General features: G+C 43.9%; 2 protein-coding genes and 1 long non-coding RNA gene across 29 annotated transcripts; 2 read left to right on the top strand and 1 right to left on the bottom strand.

Moving 5' to 3' along the window:
- The first annotated feature begins 1725 nt into the window (after positions 1 to 1725).
- LOC311117538 (protein lifeguard 4-like) lies at positions 1726 to 12080 on the top strand. Its single transcript, XM_084192459.1, has 7 exons — positions 1726 to 1943; positions 2192 to 2300; positions 2819 to 2924; positions 3118 to 3151; positions 5192 to 5309; positions 7065 to 7110; positions 9930 to 12080. The coding sequence occupies exons 1-7, from the start codon at positions 1850 to 1852 to the stop codon at positions 10134 to 10136; spliced, it is 714 nt and encodes a 237-aa protein (XP_084048585.1). The 5' UTR covers positions 1726 to 1849; the 3' UTR covers positions 10137 to 12080.
- On the top strand, positions 7117 to 9768 carry LOC311117541. Of its 27 annotated transcripts, none has more exons than XR_014611645.1 (8): positions 7117 to 7420; positions 7459 to 7528; positions 7567 to 8285; positions 8324 to 8810; positions 8849 to 9029; positions 9217 to 9289; positions 9325 to 9397; positions 9436 to 9768. It is a non-coding gene; the product is annotated as an uncharacterized lncRNA (long non-coding RNA). The 27 variants fall into 27 exon arrangements; XR_014611664.1 differs by having other exon boundaries at positions 7117 to 8285; positions 9436 to 9581; positions 9617 to 9640; positions 9679 to 9768; XR_014611641.1 differs by having other exon boundaries at positions 7117 to 7239; positions 7275 to 8285.
- Positions 12081 to 16995: 4915 nt separating the features above from the next.
- Positions 16996 to 20782, bottom strand: LOC311117528 (von Hippel-Lindau disease tumor suppressor-like). Its single transcript, XM_084192449.1, has 4 exons — positions 20543 to 20782; positions 20194 to 20334; positions 17874 to 18799; positions 16996 to 17043 (listed from the first exon to the last, which is right to left on the bottom strand). The coding sequence occupies exons 1-3, from the start codon at positions 20733 to 20735 to the stop codon at positions 18630 to 18632; spliced, it is 504 nt and encodes a 167-aa protein (XP_084048575.1). The 5' UTR covers positions 20736 to 20782; the 3' UTR covers positions 16996 to 17043; positions 17874 to 18629.
- Positions 20783 to 21704: the final 922 nt, after the last annotated feature.

The raw sequence follows: 21704 nt of genomic DNA, 5'->3' as shown, positions 1-21704 counted from the left end.
GAAATATAATTACAAGCATTCCATAAGTGTCAAAGGCTTTTATTGACAATTACATTACGTTTATGCAAAGAGTCAATATTTGCAGTGTTGACCCTTCTTTTTCAAGACCTCTGCAATCCGCCCTGGCATGCTGTCAATTAACTTCTGGGCCACATCCTGATTGATGGCAGCCCATTCTTACATAATCAATGCTTGGAGTTTGTCAGAATTTGTGGGGTTTTGTTTGTCCACCCGCCTCTTGAGGATCGACCACAAATTCTCAATGGGATTAAGGTCTGGGGAGTTTCCTGGCCATGTACCCAAAATGTCGATGGTCCTCTGTAGCTCAGCTGGTAGAGCACGGCGCTTGTAACGCCAAGGTAGTGGGTTCGATCCCCGGGACCACCCATACACAAAAAAAAAAAATGTATGCACGCATGACTGTAAGTCGCTTTGGATAAAAGCGTCTGCTAAATGGCATATTATCATATTATTATTATTATTATATTATTATTATTATTATTATTGTTCCCCGAGCCACTTAGTTATCACTTTTGCCTTATGGCAAGGTGGTCCATCATGCTGGAAAAGGCATTGGTCGTCACCAAACTGTTATTGGATGGTTGGGAGAAGTTGCTCTCGGAGGATGTGTTGGTACCATTCTTTATTCATGGCTGTGTTCTTAGGCAAAATTGTGAGTGAGCCCACTCCCTTGGCTGAGAAGCAACCCCACACATGAATGGTCTCAGGATGCTTTACTGTTGGATTAACACAGGACTGATGGTAGCGCTCACCTTGTCTTCTCCGGACAAGCTTTTTTCCAGATGCCCCAAACAATCGGAAAGGGGATTCATCAGAGAAATTGACTTTACCCCAGTCCTCAGCAGTCCAATCCCTGTACCTTTTGCACAATATCAGTCTGTCCCTGATGTTTTTCCTGGAGAGAAGTGGCTTCCTCGCTGCCCTTCTTGACACCAGGCCATCCTCCAAAAGCCTTCGCCTCACTGTGCGTGCAGATGCACTCACACCTGCCTGCTGCCATTCCTGAGCAAGCTCTGCACTGGTGGTGCCCTGATCCCGCAGCTGAATCAACTTTAGGAGATGGTCCTGGCACTTGCTGGACTTTCTTGGGTTGATTGAACCTCTCTCCTTGAAGTTCTTGATGATCCGATAAATGGTTGATTTAGGTGCAATCTTACTAGCCGGATTATCCTTGCCTGTGAAGCCATTTTTGTGCAAAGCAATGATGACGGCACATGTTTCCTTGCAAGTAACCATGGTTAAGAGGAAGAACAATGATTTCAAGCACCACCCTCATTTTAAAGCTTCCAGTCTGTTATTCTAACTCAATCAGCATGACAGAGTGATCTCCAGCCTTGTCCTCGTCAACACGCTCACCTGTGTTAACGAGAGAATCACTGACATGATGTCAGCTGGTCCTTTTGTGGCAGGGCTGAAATGTAGTGGAAATGTTTTTTTGGGGGATTAAGTTAATTTTCATGGCAAAGAGGTACTTTGCAATTCATCTGATCACTCTTCATAACATTCTGGAGTATATGCAAATTGCCATCATAAAAACTGAGGCAGCAGACTTTGTGAAAATTTATATTTGTGTCATTCTCTAAACTTTTGACCACGACTGTTCTCTACTGTTTTAATAGTTTCCTGAAAATGACCCCTTTGTCGACAGTTAGTGGTGTGTTTTGGTATTGCAGGTTTCACAGAAATCACGAGCCATGTCACATGACGAACGTTTACAAACCAAGCCGGAAGTGGACTGAACTGACGCACGTCTACGGAAACAGCTGAGCAAGGGCCCAAAACACAAAACATCAGACAGTATTTTACTCTCAATTAAAGCTGGATCAAGATGACTACACCTGAAAAATACCCTCGGTCTTCTATTGAAGATGATTTCAACTATGGGACAAACGTTGCGACTGCGAGTGTGCAAATCCGGATGGGTAAGAGAAAGACCCCGTTGTAGTCTATTTACTCAACTAGCCTAGCTGATTATGGTTGCTAACTAGCGAGCCATCTTATCAATATATCTAGATCATGCCTTGCCAAATGAAATAAACGATGTGATATTTATTGTGGTGGTATCTAACTAAATGACAGAATCAAATAAATCTGCTGGTCTAGAATTTAACTAAATTAAATCATGATGTCAGTAAGCTAGCTATCGATCTATTCTCTCTCCCCTGAACAGATTTCCTGCGCAAGGTGTACACCATCCTGTCCCTTCAGATCATCCTGACCACGGCTACCTCTGCTCTCTTCATGTTCTGTGACACCATCAAGGACTTTGTCCATTCAAGGTAAATTGTGAACTATTAGTAGGCCTACATAATTCAATGGGCATATCTGGGAAACACTGTGGTAGAGGGGTAACAATATTGTTATGACGGATATTAGTACATTCGGATAGTTGCATGCATACACCACTAGTGCTGTAACCATGGTAATCGCCGGTTATGGATGAAGACCGGCATGAAAATAAAATAACCGTTAAAATAGGCATACATTCATTTTTGAGGAAAAAAAAAGATTTTACGCCAATCCTCGACCCCCCACAGAGCCCTATACACCAGTATTGTGCATGTATTCATATACTGTGATACGACGACATAGAATTACTACCCTACTATAATACTAATCTCTCCAGCCTGGGTGTCAAGTCTGTTTCTGCCATCTTGCCCAACTCCTCATGGAACATGCAGTGGAGAATGCAAGAGACAAGAGCACAACCAGATGTGCAGTAGTATAATCTGTCCAACACTGTGCCTGGTTGGCTTGGTTCTGACTTTCTCATTGGTTCTGTCCCCCCCCACCCCAGTCCAGCTGTAGTGTTGGTGTCAGCCATCGGCTCCCTGGTGTTGATCGTTGCCCTAGCCTTCTACAGACATCAACACCCCATTAACCTATACCTGCTTGCCGCATTCGTAAGTTCTGATTTGCACAGGCTACGTCCCAAATGGCACCCTATTCCCTATATAGTGCACTACTTTTTGACTAGGGCCCATAGGGTTCTGGTTAAATGTAGGGCACTATGTAGGGGATAGTGGCCCTGGTTAAAAGTAGTGCACTATGTAGGGAATTAGTTTAACCTAACGTTGTTTTCTTTGTCTCTTTCAGACTCTGTTGGAGTCCGTCTCTGTTGCTACCGCAGGTAAGTTCTGCCCCGCTTGATGTCAAGTCATCTCTTGTAAAGTTGTATTTTATGTTTTCGTTGAAAATATCCAACGCCTCTATATAAACAACGTTTAATTCATTCTGTTTGTGTCTCAATAAATAATAAATTAGTTAATTTACTGTGAGACACCTCTGATCTCATTAGTAATATGATATTATTTATAGCTTATGGTTCTCCTCAGGAAATATATCAGTTTCCATAGCAATGTCCTTTATAGGGAATAGGGTGCACTAAGCAGTGTCCTTTATAGGGAATAGGGTCACTAAGTAGTGTCCTTTATAGGGAATAGGGTCACTAAGTAGTGTCCTTTATAGGGAATAGGGTCACTAAGTAGTGTCCTTTATAGGGAATAGGGTCACTAAGTAGTGTCCTTTATAGGGAATAGGGTCACTAAGTAGTGTCCTTTATAGGGAATAGAGTCACTAAGTAGTGTCCTTTTATAGGGAATAGGGTGCACTAAGTAGTGTCCTTTATAGGGAATAGGGTCACTAAGTAGTGTCCTTTATAGGGAATAGGGTCACTAAGTAGTGTCCTTTATAGGGAATAGGGTCACTAAGTAGTGTCCTTTATAGGGAATAGGGTCACTAAGTAGTGTCCTTTATAGGGAATAGGGTCACTAAGTAGTGTCCTTTATAGGGAATAGGGTCACTAAGTAGTGTCCTTTATAGGGAATAGGGTCACTAAGTAGTGTCCTTTATAGGGAATAGGGTCACTAAGTAGTGTCCTTTATAGGGAATAGAGTCACTAAGTAGTGTCCTTTATAGGGAATAGGGTCACTAAGTAGTGTCCTTTATAGGGAATAGGGTCACTAAGTAGTGTCCTTTATAGGGAATAGGGTGCACTAAGTAGTGTCCTTTATAGGGAATAGGGTCACTAAGTAGTGTCCTTTATAGGGAATAGGGTCACTAAGTAGTGTCCTTTATAGGGAATAGGGTGCACTAAGTAGTGTCCTTTATAGGGAATAGGGTCACTAAGTAGTGTCCTTTATAGGGAATAGGGTGCACTAAGTAGTGTCCTTTATAGGGAATAGGGTGCACTAAGTAGTGTCCTTTATAGGGAATAGGGTCACTAAGTAGTGTCCTTTATAGGGAATAGGGTGCACTAAGTAGTGTCCTTTATAGGGAATAGGGTCACTAAGTAGTGTCCTTTATAGGGAATAGGGTGCACTAAGTAGTGTCCTTTATAGGGAATAGGGTGCACTAAGTAGTGTCCTTTATAGGGAATAGGGTCACTAAGTAGTGTCCTTTATAGGGAATAGGGTCACTAAGTAGTGTCCTTTATAGGGAATAGGGTCACTAAGTAGTGTCCTTTATAGGGAATAGGGTCACTAAGTAGTGTCCTTTATAGGGAATATGGTCACAAAGCAGTGTCCTTTATAGGAATAGGGTGCACTAAGTAGTGTCCTTTATAGGGAATAGGGTCACTAAGTAGTGCCCTTTATAGGGAATAGGGTCACTAAGTAGTGTCCTTTATAGGGAATAGGGTCACTAAGTAGTGTCCTTTACAGGGAATAGGGTGCACTAAGCAGTGTCCTTTATAGGGAATAGGGTCACTAAGTAGTGTCCTTTATAGGGAATAGGGTCACTAAGTAGTGTCCTTTATAGGGAATAGGGTCACTAAGTAGTGTCCTTTATAGGGAATAGGGTCACTAAGTAGTGTCCTTTATAGGGAATAGGGTCACTAAGTAGTGTCCTTTATAGGGAATAGGGTCACTAAGTAGTGTCCTTTTATAGGGAATAGGGTCACTAAGTAGTGTCCTTTATAGGGAATAGGGTCACTAAGTAGTGTCCTTTATAGGGAATATGGTCACTAAGTAGTGTCCTTTATAGGGAATAGGGTCACTAAGTAGTGTCCTTTATAGGGAATAGGATCACTAAGTAGTGTCCTTTTATAGGGAATAGGGTCACTAAGTAGTGCCCTTAACAGGAAATAGGGTGCCATTTCAGATGCAGGCCATGTTGTTTGTTCCCTCCTATACATTGTGAATCAACCATGTGTTTGTGTTGGTCCCTGTAGTGACCTTCTATGAGTACTCCATCGTGCTCCAGGCCTTCTTCCTCACAGCAGCGGTGTTCCTTGGGCTGACTGCCTACACCTTCCAGTCTAAGAGAGACTTCAGTAAACTGGGAGCTGGGTAAGAGGCCTTAAACTCCTGTCAGAGACCTGGCTGGGTCCGACATGGTACCCTCTTTTTCAACAGTAGTGCACTATGTAGGGAATAGGGGTCCCATTTCGGATGCAGACCTACCTGTTAGCTGCTACACTGCTACATATATATTACCTGTTAGCTGCTACACTGCTACAGATATATTACCTGTTAGCTGCTACACTGCTACATATATATTACCTGTTAGCTGCTCACTGCTACATATATATTACCTGTTAGCTACTCACTGCTACACTGCTACAGATATATTACCTGTTAGCTACTCACTGCTACACTGCTACAGATATATTACCTGTTAGCTTCTCACTGCTACACTGCTACATATATATTACCTGTTAGCTACTCACTGCTACACTGCTACATATATATTACCTGTTAGCTACTCACTGCTACACTGCTACATATATATTACCTGTTAGCTGCTACACTGCTACATATATATTACCTGTTAGCTGCTCACTGCTACATATATATTACCTGTTAGCTGCTCACTGCTACACTGCTACATATATATTACCTGTTAGCTACTCACTGCTACACTGCTACATATATATTACCTGTTATTATAGCTGCTCACTGCTACACTGCTACATATATATTACATGTTAGCTACTCACTGCTACAGATATATTACCTGTTAGCTGCTCACTGCTACAGATATATTACCTGTTAGCTGCTCACTGCTACATATATATTACCTGTTAGCTACTCACTGCTACACTGCTACATATATATTACCTGTTAGCTGCTCACTGCTACACTGCTACATATATATTACCTGTTAGCTACTCACTGCTACACTGCTACATATATATTACCTGTTAGCTACTCACTGCTACACTGCTACAGATATATGACCTGTTTATTTAGAGGTGATTTGTAAACACCCAGAGCTAGCCTGGTCCCAGATGTGTTAGTGCTGTCTCATGTTATGACCATAGGAGCCACTAAGACCCCTTCTTATTTTATTCCTTTATTTTGTATTTTACCGCCCTTTTTCTCCCCAATTTCCGATCTTGTCTCACCGCTGCAACTCCCCAACGGGCTCTGGAGAGGCGAAGGTTCTCATGAGCCAGAGGCCGTTGGGGAGTTGCAGCGGTGAGACAAGATCGGAAATTGGGGAGAAAAAGGGCGGTAAAATACAAAACATGACCCGCCTAACCGCGGTCCTTAACACCCGCCAGCTTAACCCGGAAGCCAGCCACACCAATGTGTCAGAGGAAATACCGTTCAACTGGCGACCGAGGTCCGCCTGCAGGCACCCGGCCCGCCACAAGGAGTCGCTAGAGCGTGATGAGCCAAGGAAAGCCCCCCCGGCCAAACCCTCCCCTAACCCGGACTACGCTGGGCCAAACCCTCCCCTAACCCGAACTACGCTGGGCCAAACCCTCCCCTAACCCGGACGACGCTGGGCCAAACCCTCCCCTAACCCGGATGACGCTGGGCCAATTGTGCCCCGTCCTATGGGACTCACGGCCGGTTGTGGCACAGCCCGGGAATGAACCCGGGTCTGTAGTAACGCCTCTAGCACTGTGATGCAGTGCCTTAGACCGCTGCACCACTCGGGAGGCCCCTTCTTGATAAAGCTTCACACACAACTGTATCGACAACAGGATCCACAACTGTATCCACAACTGTATTGTTGTCAACTGCAGACAAGGTGTAATAGGTATCCAATGGTTGAACACTAGGAACAGAATCTGAACCTTCATTTTGTTCCAGACTGTTCTCTGGCCTGTGGATCCTGATCATCGCTGGTTTCATGAAGGTGAGTTTAGTCCTTTTCACTGTTTCTGTTTACTGTTAAAATCTGGTTTCCTTCAGGTAGTGGTTACTACTACAGTAGAGGTGGTTTCCTTCAGGTAGTGGTTACTACAGTAGAGGTGGTTTCCTTCAGGTAGTGGTTACTACAGTAGAGGTGGTTTCCTTCAGGTAGTGGTTACTACTACAGTAGAGGTGGTTTCCTTCAGGTAGTGGTTACTACAGTAGAGGTGGTTTCCTTCAGGTAGTGGTTACTACTACAGTAGAGGTGGTTTCCTTCAGGTAGTGGTTACTACAGTAGAGGTGGTTTCCTTCAGGTAGTGGTTACTACTAGAGTAGAGGTGGTTTCCTTCAGGTAGTGGTTACTACAGTAGAGGTGGTTTCCTTCAGGTAGTGGTTACTACAGTAGAGGTGGTTTCCTTCAGGTAGTGGTTACTACTACAGTAGAGGTGGTTTCCTTCAGGTAGTGGTTACTACAGTAGAGGTGGTTTCCTTCAGGTAGTGGTTACTACTACAGTAGAGGTGGTTTCCTTCAGGTAGTGGTTACTACAGTAGAGGTGGTTTCCTTCAGGTAGTGGTTACTACAGTAGAGGTGGTTTCCTTCAGGTAGTGGTTACTACTACAGTAGAGGTGGTTTCCTTCAGGTAGTGGTTACTACAGTAGAGGTGGTTTCCTTCAGGTAGTGGTTACTACTACAGTAGAGGTGGTTTCCTTCAGGTAGTGGTTACTACAGTAGAGGTGGTTTCCTTCAGGTAGTGGTTACTACTACAGTAGAGGTGGTTTCCTTCAGGTAGTGGTTACTACTACAGTAGAGGTGGTTTCCTTCAGGTAGTGGTTACTACTACAGTAGAGGTGGTTTCCTTCAGGTAGTGGTTACTACTACAGTAGAGGTGGTTTCCTTCAGGTAGTGGTTACTACAGTAGAGGTGGTTTCCTTCAGGTAGTGGTTACTACAGTAGAGGTGGTTTCCTTCAGGTAGTGGTTACTACTACAGTAGAGGTGGTTTCCTTCAGGTAGTGGTTACTACTACAGTAGAGGTGGTTTCCTTCAGGTAGTGGTTACTACAGTAGAGGTGGTTTCCTTCAGGTAGTGGTTACTACAGTAGAGGTGGTTTCCTTCAGGTAGTGGTTACTACTACAGTAGAGGTGGTTTCCTTCAGGTAGTGGTTACTACTACAGTAGAGGTGGTTTCCATCAGGTAGTGGTTACTACTACAGTAGAGGTGGTTTCCTTCAGGTAGTGGTTACTACAGTAGAGGTGGTTTCCTTCAGGTAGTGGTTACTACAGTAGAGGTGGTTTCCTTCAGGTAGTGGTTACTACTACAGTAGAGGTGGTTTCCTTCAGGTAGTGGTTACTACAGTAGAGGTGGTTTCCTTCAGGTAGTGGTTACTACAGTAGAGGTGGTTTCCTTCAGGTAGTGGTTACTACAGTAGAGATGGTTTCCTTCAGGTAGTGGTTACTACAGTAGAGGTGGTTTCCTTCAGGTAGTGGTTACTACTACAGTAGAGGTGGTTTCCTTCAGGTAGTGGTTACTACTACAGTAGAGGTGGTTTCCTTCAGGTAGTGGTTACTACTACAGTAGAGGTGGTTTCCTTCAGGTAGTGGTTACTACTACAGTAGAGGTGGTTTCCTTCAGGTAGTGGTTACTACTACAGTAGAGGTGGTTTCCTTCAGGTAGTGGTTACTACAGTAGAGGTGGTTTCCTTCAGGTAGTGGTTACTACTACAGTAGAGCTGGTTTCCTTCAGGTAGTGGTTACTACTACAGTAGAGGTGGTTTCCTTCAGGTAGTGGTTACTACAGTAGAGGTGGTTTCCTTCAGGTAGTGGTTACTACAGTAGAGGTGGTTTCCTTCAGGTAGTGGTTACTACAGTAGAGGTGGTTTCCTTCAGGTAGTGGTTACTACTACAGTAGAGGTGGTTTCCTTCAGGTAGTGGTTATTACTACAGTAGAGGTGGTTTCCTTCAGGTAGTGGTTACTACTACAGTAGAGGTGGTTTCCTTCAGGTAGTGGTTACTACTACAGTAGAGGTGGTTTCCTTCAGGTAGTGGTTACTACTACAGTAGAGATGGTTTCCTTCAGGTAGTGGTTACTACAGTAGAGGTGGTTTCCTTCAGGTAGTGGTTACTACAGTAGAGGTGGTTTCCTTCAGGTAGTGGTTACTACTACAGTAGAGGTGGTTTCCTTCAGGTAGTGGTTACTACAGTAGAGGTGGTTTCCTTCAGGTAGTGGTTACTACTACAGTAGAGGTGGTTTCCTTCAGGTAGTGGTTACTACAGTAGAGGTGGTTTCCTTCAGGTAGTGGTTATTACTACAGTAGAGGTGGTTTCCTTCAGGTAGTGGTTACTACTACAGTAGAGGTGGTTTCCTTCAGGTAGTGGTTACTACAGTAGAGGTGGTTTCCTTCAGGTAGTGGTTACTACAGTAGAGGTGGTTTCCTTCAGGTAGTGGTTACTACTACAGTAGAGGTGGTTTCCTTCAGGTAGTGGTTACTACAGTAGAGGTGGTTTCCTTCAGGTAGTGGTTACTACTACAGTAGAGGTGGTTTCCTTCAGGTAGTGGTTATTACTACAGTAGAGGTAGATCATTACCACTCTTTTCAACATCCATTATTTCTACATTATCCATTAAGTAGTCATTCCTCATTGACGCCTTGTCGTGTCAGTCAGTCATCCATCTATCATCCATCCATCCTTAATCCATCCGTCAATCCATCTGTCCACAGTTTAATCTGAGTCTCCTCTCTTCCCTCCCTCTCCCCCCCCTCCTCCCCCTCCTCCCCCCCCCCCCCCCCCCCCCCCCCCTCCTCCCTCCCCCCCCTCCTCCCTAGCTCTTCTTCCAGAACGACACGGTGGAGCTGGTGTTTGCTGGTGCAGGTGCTCTGTTGTTCTGTGGATTCATCATCTATGACACCCACCTCCTGATGCACCAGCTGTCCCCCGAGGAGCACGTCCTAGCCTCCATTAACCTGTACCTGGACATCGTTAACCTCTTCCTGCACATCCTCCGCATGCTGGACTCCATGAAGAAGAACTGAGCTTCTGTTACATATTTAGTGCACTACACACTATTCCCTGTTTAGTGCACTACACGCTATTGGGCTCTGGGTGAAAGTAGTGCACCGTGAAGGGGAATAGTTTGTGGTTTGCGACGCACCCTATTAGTGTTCTGTTGCTTAGCTCACAGGGCGACTTGGGATCGATTCATTTCTCAATTCAGTACATTTTCTTGAATTTAGAAAATCCTCATAGAAAAGAAATGGGCATTTTATCGATTCACCTCACCACCTGAATTGAAAACTGATTTGCCTCCCAAACTCTGATAGGCCAACCCTGCTGTAGATCCTACCAGTGAATGTGAAACGCTGACCCGCCATCTAAGTTTAACCCCTGGAATAATATTATTATTACATTTTTGTTTTAGCATTTCTGGAACTGGATGTGTTTTAGACTTTATGCTGTTCGTTCTGTTCTGTTTATTATCCTGAATGTTTAAAAATAATAATGTTTAATTGTGGGTGCTCACTCAGTGAATGATACCTTTCTGAATATTCAAGCATACGGATTGTGTAAGGTTGTTTTGGGTGATGGTGTAAAATAGCAGAACACATTTTTTGGGGGAAATACTTTAGTCTTACTTCCATCCGCTAGCTTGCTGGTATTCTTCTGAATTTCAACACATAAAAACAGTCCCTTGGTTAGTCTCCATAATAATAGATAAATACACTCATTGGCCAGTGTATTAGGTCCATCTGGAACCGGGTCGAACCCCCAGTGTATTAGGTCCATCTGGTACCGGGTCGAACCCCCAGTGTATTAGGTCCATCTGGAACCGGGTCGGACCCCCAGTGTATCAGGTCCATCTAGTACCGGGTCGGACCCCCAGTGTATTAGGTCCATCTGGAACCGGGTCGGACCCCCAGTGTATCAGGTCCATCTAGTACCGGGTCGGACCCCCAGTGTATTAGGTCCATCTGGTACCGGGTCGGACCCCCAGTGTATTAGGTCCATCTGGAACCGGGTCGGACCCCCAGTGTATCAGGTCCATCTCTAACCATTTTCGTGAACGGGGTGGTGTACCTAATAAACTGGCCACTGAGTGTAGAGATCTGATCATTCTAGAAAGACTTAAATAGTAGTCACAGTAAAGTTTTATAAAATACAGTATTCTGCACTATAGACTTAACCAGGACACCTGAGAAAATGTATCAAACATAGCACCCTATTCCCTATGTAGTGCACTACATTTGACCAGGGGTTTGCGTCCCAAACAGCACCCTATTCCCTATGTAGTGCACTACTTTTGACCAGGGGTTTGCGTCCCAAACGGCACCATATTCCCTATGTAGTGCACTACATTTGACCAGGGGTTTGCGTCCCAAACAGCACCCTATTCCCTATGTAGTGCACTACTTTTGGCCAGGGGTGCGTCCCAAACGGCACCCTATTCCCTATGTAGTGCACTACTTTTGGCCAGGGGTTTGCGTCCCAAACGGCACCCTATTCCCTATGTAGTGCACTACTTTTGACCAGTGTGTGCATCCCAAACGGCACCCTATTCCCTATGTAGTGCACTACTTTAGACCAGAGCCCTATGAGTCATTTTGGGACGGAGCTTTGATATGCCAGCAAACAAGAGGGATTGCTCTTGGACCGGGAAACATGTTCAACCAGTTAGCTATTCACAGTAGAATAACACCACGTCAGTTGTCAGGATAAAGGGAATCTGAAGAACACTACAGATTTGGATAATAAGAGGTCTCCATTTGAGATCATGTAAATACTAATGAAGGGATTTTCACTAGGCTCTATAATATGTTTCTTCAGTCATTCATTTATTAACAAGCCCGCAAGTGCAATACCAAACTGTCAGGTGGAGAGCAGAGTAGTTGCACGTCTATTTGGTGAACTGTGAATGCACTGTCAATTGTACATGCTTTGATTTCGTTTCTTGATTAAATTGTGAAGTTGAGTGTTTTAAATTGTTGCACTATAGATTTTCATGTAGATAGATGTCTGCTTCCGCTAACTCAGTTGAACCAGTTATACCACTAGACAACACTCACCTATACAGAACCAGTTATACCACTAGACCAGGTGAACACTCACCTATACAGAACCAGTTATACCACCAGACCAGGTGAACACTCCCCTATACAGAACCAGTTATACCACTAGACCAGGTGAACACTCACCTATACAGAACCAGTTATACCACTAGACCAGATGAACACTCCCCTATACAGAACCAGTTATACCAATAGACCAGGTGAACACTCACCTATACAGAACCAGTTATACCACTAGACCAGGTGAACACTCACCTATACAGAACCAGTTATACCACTAGACAACACTCCCCTATACAGAACCAGTTATACCACTAGACCAGGTGAACACTCCCCTATACAGAACCAGTTATACCACTAGACCAGGTGAACACTCCCCTATACAGAACCAGTTATACCACCAGACCAGGTGAACACTCCCCTATACAGAACCAGTTATACCACTAGACCAGGTGAACACTCACCTACACAGAACCAGTAGACCAGGTGAACACTCACCTATACAGAACCAGTAGACCAGGTGAACACTCACCTATACAGAACCAGTAGACCAGGTGAACACTCACCTATACAGAACTAGTAGACCAGGTGAGCGCTCACCTATACAGAACCAGTAGACCAGGTGAGCGCTCACCTATACAGAACCAGTTATACCACTAGACAACACTCACCTATACAGAACCAGTTATACCACTAGACCAGGTGAACACTCACCTACACAGAACCAGTAGACCACCAGACCAGGTGAACACTCCCCTATACAGAACCAGTTATACCACCAGACCAGGTGAACACTCCCCTATACAGAACCAGTTATACCACTAGACCAGGTGAACACTCCCCTATACAGAACCAGTTATACCACTAGACCAGGTGAACACTCCCCTATACAGAACCAGTTATACCACTAGACCAGGTGAACACTCCCCTATACAGAACCAGTTATACCACTAGACCAGGTGAACACTCCCCTATACAGAACCAGTTATACCACTAGACCAGGTGAACACTCACCTATACAGAACCAGTTATACCACTAGACCAGGTGAACACTCCCCTATACAGAACCAGTTATACCACTAGACAACACTCCCCTATACAGAACCAGTTATACCACTAGACCAGGTGAACACTCACCTATACAGAACCAGTTATACCACTAGACCAGGTGAACACTCCCCTATACAGAACCAGTTATACCACTAGACCAGGTGAACACTCCCCTATACAGAACCAGTTATACCACTAGACCAGGTGAACACTCCCCTATACAGAACCAGTTATACCACTAGACCAGGTGAACACTCACCTATACAGAACCAGTTATACCACTAGACCAGGTGAACACTCCCCTATACAGAACCAGTTATACCACTAGACAACACTCCCCTATACAGAACCAGTTATACCACTAGACCAGGTGAACACTCACCTATACAGAACCAGTTATACCACTAGACCAGGTGAACACTCACCTATAAAGAACCAGTTATACCACTAGACCAGGTGAACACTCACCTATACAGAACCAGTAGACCAGGTGAACACTCACCTATACAGAACTAGTAGACCAGGTGAGCGCTCACCTATACAGAACCAGTAGACCAGGTGAGCGCTCACCTATACAGAACCAGTTATACCACTAGACAACACTCACCTATACAGAACCAGTTATACCACTAGACCAGGTGAACACTCACCTACACAGAACCAGTAGACCACCAGACCAGGTGAACACTCCCCTATACAGAACCAGTTATACCACCAGACCAGGTGAACACTCCCCTATACAGAACCAGTTATACCACTAGACCAGGTGAACACTCCCCTATACAGAACCAGTTATACCACTAGACCAGGTGAACACTCCCCTATACAGAACCAGTTATACCACTAGACCAGGTGAACACTCCCCTATACAGAACCAGTTATACCACTAGACCAGGTGAACACTCCCCTATACAGAACCAGTTATACCACTAGACCAGGTGAACACTCACCTATACAGAACCAGTTATACCACTAGACCAGGTGAACACTCCCCTATACAGAACCAGTTATACCACTAGACAACACTCCCCTATACAGAACCAGTTATACCACTAGACCAGGTGAACACTCACCTATACAGAACCAGTTATACCACTAGACCAGGTGAACACTCCCCTATACAGAACCAGTTATACCACTAGACCAGGTGAACACTCCCCTATACAGAACCAGTTATACCACTAGACCAGGTGAACACTCCCCTATACAGAACCAGTTATACCACTAGACAACACTCCCCTATACAGAACCAGTTATACCACTAGACCAGGTGAACACTCACCTATACAGAACCAGTTATACCACTAGACCAGGTGAACACTCCCCTATACAGAACCAGTTATACCACTAGACCAGGTGAACACTCCCCTATACAGAACCAGTTATACCACTAGACCAGGTGAACACTCCCCTATACAGAACCAGTTATACCACTAGACAACACTCCCCTATACAGAACCAGTTATACCACTAGACCAGGTGAACACTCCCCTATACAGAACCAGTTATACCACTAGACCAGGTGAACACTCCCCTATACAGAACCAGTTATACCACTAGACCAGGTGAACACTCCCCTATACAGAACCAGTTATACCACTAGACCAGGTGAACACTCCCCTATACAGAACCAGTTATACCACCAGACCAGGTGAACACTCACATATACAGAACCAGTTATACCACTAGACAACACTCCCCTATACAGAACCAGTTATACCACTAGACCAGGTGAACACTTCCCTATACAGAACCAGTTATACCACTAGACCAGGTGAACACTCACCTATACAGAACCAGTTATACCACTAGACCAGGTGAACACTCCCCTATACAGAACCAGTTATACCACTAGACCAGATTAACACTCCCCTATACAGAACCAGTTATACCACCAGACCAGGTGAACACTCCCCTATACAGAACCAGTTATACCACTAGACCAGATGAACACTCCCCTATACAGAACCAGTTATACCACTAGACCAGGTGAACACTCATCTATACAAAACCAGTTATACCACTAGACCAGGTGAACACTCCCCTATACAGAACCAGTTATACCACTAGACCAGGTGAACACTCCCCTATACAGAACCAGTTATACCACTAGACCAGGTGAACACTCCCCTATACAGAACCAGTTATACCACTAGACAACACTCCCCTATACAGAACCAGTTATACCACCAGACCAGGTGAACACTCCCCTATTTAGAACCAGTTATACCACTAGACCAGGTGAACACTCCCCTATACAGAACCAGTTATACCACTAGACCAGGTGAACACTCCCCTATACAGAACCAGTTATACCACTAGACCAGGTGAACACTCCCCTATACAGAACCAGTTATACCACCAGACCAGGTGAACACTCCCCTATACAGAACCAGTTATACCACTAGACAACACTCCCCTATACAGAACCAGTTATACCACTAGACCAGGTGAACACTCCCCTATACAGAACCAGTTATACCACTAGACCAGGTGAACACTCCCCTATACAGAACCAGTTATACCACTAGACCAGGTGAACACTCCCCTATACAGAACCAGTTATACCACTAGACCAGGTGAACACTCACCTATACAGAACCAGTTATACCACTAGACAACACTCCCCTATACAGAACCAGTTATACCACTAGACCAGGTGAACACTCCCCTATACAGAACCAGTTATACCACTAGACCAGGTGAACACACCTACAGTGCCTTGCAAAAGTATTCAGACCCCTTGGATCTCTTCACAATTTATTGTGTTATAAAGTGGGATTAAAATAGATTTTTCATTTTTTGTCAACAATCAACACAGAATACTCTGTAATGTCAAAGTGGAAGAAAAATCATATTTTTTAAAAGATCAATTCATAATTAAAATAAAGTCATTGCATAAGTATTCAGACCCTTTGTTTAGGCAAGCCTAAATTAGTTCAGGAGTACATTTTGGCTCAACAATTCACATAATACGTTACATGGACTCACTCTGTGTGAAATAATAGAGGTTGACAACTGCCTCCTTCGTTTTAAGTGTGGTGGTGGTGGGCTGCATCATGGTACTGTCTGGGTATGGGCAAATACTGGGGATTCAGGATTTTAAAAAAACGGGGATGGAGCTAAGCACAGGCAAAATCCTAGCGGAAAACCTGCTTCAGTCTGCTTTCCACCAGACACTGGGAGAGGAATTCACCTTTCAGCAGGACAATAACCTAAAACACAAGGCCAAATCTACACTGGAGTTGCTTACCAAGAAGACAGTGAATGTTCCTGAGCGGCCAACAGTTTTGACTTAAATCTGCTTGAAAATCCATGGCATGTTTAGAAAATTGCTATCAAGCCATGATCCCCAACATCTTGACAGAGCTTGAAGAATTATAAAAAAGAATAATGGGCTAATGTTGTCCAATCCAGGTGTGGAAAGCTCTTAGAGACTTACCCAGAAAGACTCACAGCTGTAATCGATGCCAAAGGTGATTCTAACATGTATTGACTCAGGGAGCTGAATACTTATGCGATGACTATATTTCTGTTATAAAATGTGTATTAATCTAAATAAAAGTAATTCCACTTTGACATTACAGAGTATTTTGTGTAGATTGTTGACAAAAAAAATGATTAAATCCATTTGAATCCCACTTTGTAACACAATAATAGGTGAATAAATCCAAGGGGTCTGAATACTTCTGCAAGGCACTGTATTATACTGTAGAAACAAGGCTTGGCTGATAAGTAGGAGCAGGCCCACTGTGTTGCTCTGTGATAATGTTTGGTCACAAGTTCCATTCAAATGCTCTAAGCCTAAATATGTTGTTCATACATTCTATACTCTTGAGTCTTTTGAGGAAGGGGAAGGCTAACCTGATCTCAGATCTCGTCTTTACCACAGGAGTGTCAATGATCATAGCAGTATCAATGACCATAGGAGTGTCAATGATCACAGGAGTGTCAATGACCATAAGAGTATCAATGACCATAGGAGTGTCAATGATCACAGGAGTGTCAATGACCATAGGAGTGTCAATGACCACAGGAGTGTCAATGATCACAGGAGTGTCAATGATCACAGGAGTGTCAATGACCACAGGAGTGTCAATGATCACAGGAGTGTCAATGACCATAAGAGTATCAATGACCATAGGAGTGTCAATGATCACAGGAGTGTCAATGACCATAAGAGTATCAATGACCATAGGAGTGTCAATGATCACAGGAGTGTCAATGACCATAGGAGTGTCAATGACCATAGGAGTGTCAATGATCACAGGAGTGTCAATGATCACAGGAGTGTCAATGACCACAGGAGTGTCAATGATCACAGGAGTGTCAATGATCACAGGAGTGTCAATGACCACAGGAGTGTCAATGATCACAGGAGTGTCAATGACCATAAGAGTATCAATGACCATAGGAGTGTCAATGATCACAGGAGTGTCAATGACCATAAGAGTATCAATGACCATAGGAGTGTCAATGATCACAGGAGTGTCAATGACCATAGGAGTGTCAATGACCACAGGAGTGTCAATGACCATAGGAGTGTCAATGTCCACAGGAGTGTCAATGACCACAGGAGTTGGTAAGACGGCACAAATAGATCTGGGACCAGGCTAGGAAACAACATAAAGCACTGTGCTCACATACTCTTCATACTTAGAGTCACCAATGAGTTCACGGTAGGGACAAGTTTCATAAAAATGCTCTAAGCTTACATATCTTGTGAACACATTATTGAGTTACCAATGAGTTCAGGGTAGGGACAAGTTTCATTAAAATGCTCTAAGCTTACATATCTTGTGAACACATTATTGAGTTACCAATGAGTTCAGGGTAGGGACAAGTTTCATTCAAATGCTCTAAGCTTACATATCTTGTGAACACATTCTTGAGTCACCAACGAGTTCAGGGTAGGGATAAGTTCCATTCTAATGCTCTAAGCCAGTGGTATTCAAACTGTTTCTGTGGGGACCCCATTTTTTCCTCCAGAATGTATTGCGACCCCACCCCAAAATCTAATGACACGATCGATACATTAAAATGTTTACATCAACAAATAACCTTAAATTCATTGCATTTTAATCTCTTATCAAAATTAAATACATTTATTCAATAAACATATATATTTTTGTATTATCTTTCTCAAAAACGTTATTTTTTTTTGTCTCATACAATAATATGTACTCTTAATTGGCGACCCCACTGCAGTTCCCCCGACTCTGAGTACCACTGTTCTAGAGACACCAAAGAGTCCAGAGGAGGGGAAAAGAAAGGATACATTTGGTCAAACAGAAAGTCCATGATTCAGGGCCTGTATGCATAATGCTTCTCAGAGATGGAGTGCTGATCTGGGATCAGGTCCCCCCTGTCCATGTCATCTGATTCATTGTGATCTAAATGACACAACTGATCCTAAATCAACACTCCTATTCTGAGACGGTTGATGAGCCCCAGCTCCTTCAGTAAGTCAGGCCGTTGTCTGAGGTCTGTCTTCAGTGACTCAGGGATGTCCAGTCTGCCGTAGTCCTCCTCTTCTACCAGTTTACGGATTAGCATCAGACACAACTCCTGGAGAGAGTACACTGGAACACAGAGAGAAACAATTATGTCTTTGAAACTTGACGTGTGTTTTTACATCACTCCTGGACAGAGTTGGTCCCGTGTCTGTCAACACTCCTGGACAGAGCTGGAGCCATATCTGTCAACACTCCTGAACAGAGGTGGAGCCATATCTGTCAACACTCCTGGACAAAGTTGGTCCCATATCTGTCAACACTACTGGACAGAGTTGGTCCTAGATCTGTCAACACTCCTGGACAAAGTTGGTCCCATATCTGTCAACACTACTGGACAGAGTTGGTCCTAGATCTGTCAACACTCCTGGACAAAGTTGGTCCCATATCTGTCATCACTCCTGGACAGAGCTGGTTCCCAAATCTGTCAACAGTACTGGACAGAGTTGGTCCTAGATCTGTCAACACTCCTGGACAGAGTTGGTTCTAAATCTGTCAACACTCCTGGACAGAGTTGGTTCTAAATCTGTCAACACTCCTGGACAGAGCTGGTCCCAGATCTGTCAACACTCCTGGACAGAGCTGGTCCCAGATCTGTCAACACTGCTGGACAGAGCTGGTCCCAGATCTGTCAACACTCCTGGACAGAGTTGGTTCCCAAATCTGTCAACAGTACTGGACAGAGTTGGTCCTAGATCTGTCAACACTCCTGGACAGAGTTGGTTCTAAATCTGTCAACACTCCTGGACAGAGTTGGTTCTAAATCGGTCAACACTCCTGGACAGAGCTGGTCCCAGATCTGTCAACACTCCTGGACAGAGCTGGTCCCAGATTCACAAAACACTTCTTATGCAAAAACTTAAGAAGCATCTTAAAAAGAAAAAAAAGAGGTTCATAAGATAGTTTGTAAGTGCAATTCCTCAACAATATCTTAAGATTTAATGATTTTCTTGATAACTTCTAAAATATCTTCTTATGGATTTCTTAACTATCTTCTTAAGATGTCTGTTGCTAGTCAACCGATTTAGCTAGCTATCTAGCTAGCAATGGCAACCATGTTAGCATATTTCTTACTAAGATTACTGTTCTAAAACATGTTCTTGGGTTTAAAATAATCAATACTGAAACTTTCAGATGAAGTTTGTGAGTGAATTAAACATGTTCAATTGCTTTTTCTCTCACTGCCCTGAGTTTAAGACAAGGGTTTAGCTATCTTGGAATGAAGAACATTTCCAATTACTTTCTTTTCAATAATCTAATTTCTTTTTAACTTTTTGCTTAAGGAGAAACATTATAAATGGCGTAAGAACATTTCCAATAACCTTTTTGAGGAATAGCAACTTTGCTTAACTTTCTTCTTATATATATAGTTAAGGAAAAAATGGCAGTTAAGATGAAATGTCTTCTTAAGAAGGTTTTGTGAATCTGGGCGGTTGACGGGAGGCACACAGAGAGGGACGCACCTGGGGCAGTTATGACCACATTCAGAAACTTGGGTCTACCGTCCTCTTCATATTCGGTGGCAGCTGCTGGCATATAAACGTCTTGCTGATCAGCTACAAGTTTCGCTCCATTTCGAGAGGCTCTGAAAACCCACGGATGCGCTGCGGAGAGTGGAATGAGATTGAGGGAAATTACATGTCATGCGAAATAGTTTTTAGGCTATAGGCTATAACGCATTCAATTCGACATTTGGGAAAGGCATATAGCTGAATTACATTACGTGTTAAACTTAATAAAGAATTTGAGTAACACAAGAAAGACAAAATAACGGAAAGACAGAAGGTTGTGTTGCATGAGGGAGGGACTCACTCAGAAAAGTGTCCATACGTAATAACCCGCTCGGTCGTATATCGCCATATGAAACTGGATGTCCGGAAAAATCCAACCACCATGCTCGGGCGCTTCGTGTCGACCTGTTAATAAAATTAACGTGGGTTTGGACATCAGAATTTAGAGACCGGAGAGCTTTATTTTCGCCACTGACTACTTCTTGCTCATCCATGACGATATAAACACTCGGAATGCCACGACGATGTCGTTCCCTAAACGAACCACAAGAGAGCGCTGTTGTTCAGCGCTCTGACGAGTCAGACATTGAAATGTCATTCTGGTGACCAGATGTGGTGTGGTGGGTTGTGTTGCTCAAGCCTCCACTATTCCCATCATTGATGCATGAAACCCAATATTATCATATTTGCAAGTAGCTGAGTAATGCTTTGTTGGGGTATAACTGTCCCCTTGGTTCAGCCCATTGCTGAGTAATGCTTTGTTGGGGTATAACTGTACCCTTGGTTCAGCCCATCGCTGAGTAATGCTTTGTTGGGGTATAACTGTCCCCTTGGTTCAGTCCATAGCTGAGTAATGCTTTGTTGGGGTATAACTGTACCCTTGGTTCAGCCCATCGCTGAGTAATGCTTTGTTGGGGTATAACAGTCCCCTTGGTTCAGCCCATCGCTGAGTAATGCTTTGTTGGGGTATAACTGTCCCCTTGGTTCAGCCCATCGCTGAGTAATGCTTTGTTGGGGTATAACAGTCCCCTTGGTTCAGCCCATAGCTGAGTAATGCTTTGTTGGGGTATAACTGTCCCCTTGGTTCAGTCCATAGCTGAGTAATGCTTTGTTGGGGTATAACTGTCCCCTTGGTTCAGCCCATCGCTGAGTAATGCTTTGTTGGGGTATAACTGTCCCCTTGGTTCAGCCCATCGCTGAGTAATGCTTTGTTGGGGTATAACAGTCCCCTTGGTTCAGCCCATCGCTGAGTAATGCTTTGTTGGGGTATAACAGTCCCCTTGGTTCAGCCCATCGCTGAGTAATGCTTTGTTGGGGTATAACTGTCCCTGTGGTTCAGCCCATAGCTGAGTAATGCTTTGTTGGGGTATAACTGTCCCCTTGGTTCAGCCCATAGCTGAGTAATGCTTTGTTGGGGTATAACTGTCCCCTTGGTTCAGCCCATAGCTGAGTAATGCTTTGTT

Source organism: Coregonus lavaretus, assembly GCF_964263955.1.
Source record: "Coregonus lavaretus genome assembly, contig: HAP1_SCAFFOLD_175, whole genome shotgun sequence".
NCBI classification, from domain to species: Eukaryota; Metazoa; Chordata; class Actinopteri; order Salmoniformes; family Salmonidae; genus Coregonus; species Coregonus lavaretus.
Note: the sequence above shows the minus strand (reverse complement) of the source record. Positions and strands in the feature narration are given on the sequence as shown.

Bases quoted from the DNA above. Each gene is read 5' to 3' on its own strand.
- LOC311117538 (XM_084192459.1), top strand. From the start codon at position 1,850: ATGACTACACCTGAAAAATACCCTCGGTCTTCTATTGAAGATGATTTC. The intron at 2,925-3,117 runs GTAAGTTCTGAT...TGTCTCTTTCAG, and splicing joins TATACCTGCTTGCCGCATTC to ACTCTGTTGGAGTCCGTCTC. The intron at 3,152-5,191 runs GTAAGTTCTGCC...TGGTCCCTGTAG, and splicing joins CGTCTCTGTTGCTACCGCAG to TGACCTTCTATGAGTACTCC.
- LOC311117528 (XM_084192449.1), bottom strand. From the start codon at position 20,735: ATGGATGAGCAAGAAGTAGTCAGTGGCGAAAATAAAGCTCTCCGGTCT. The intron at 20,335-20,542 runs GTGAGTCCCTCC...CACTCTCCGCAG, and splicing joins ACGTATGGACACTTTTCTGA to CGCATCCGTGGGTTTTCAGA. The intron at 18,800-20,193 runs GTGCGTCCCTCT...TCTGTGTTCCAG, and splicing joins TGTGGTCATAACTGCCCCAG to TGTACTCTCTCCAGGAGTTG.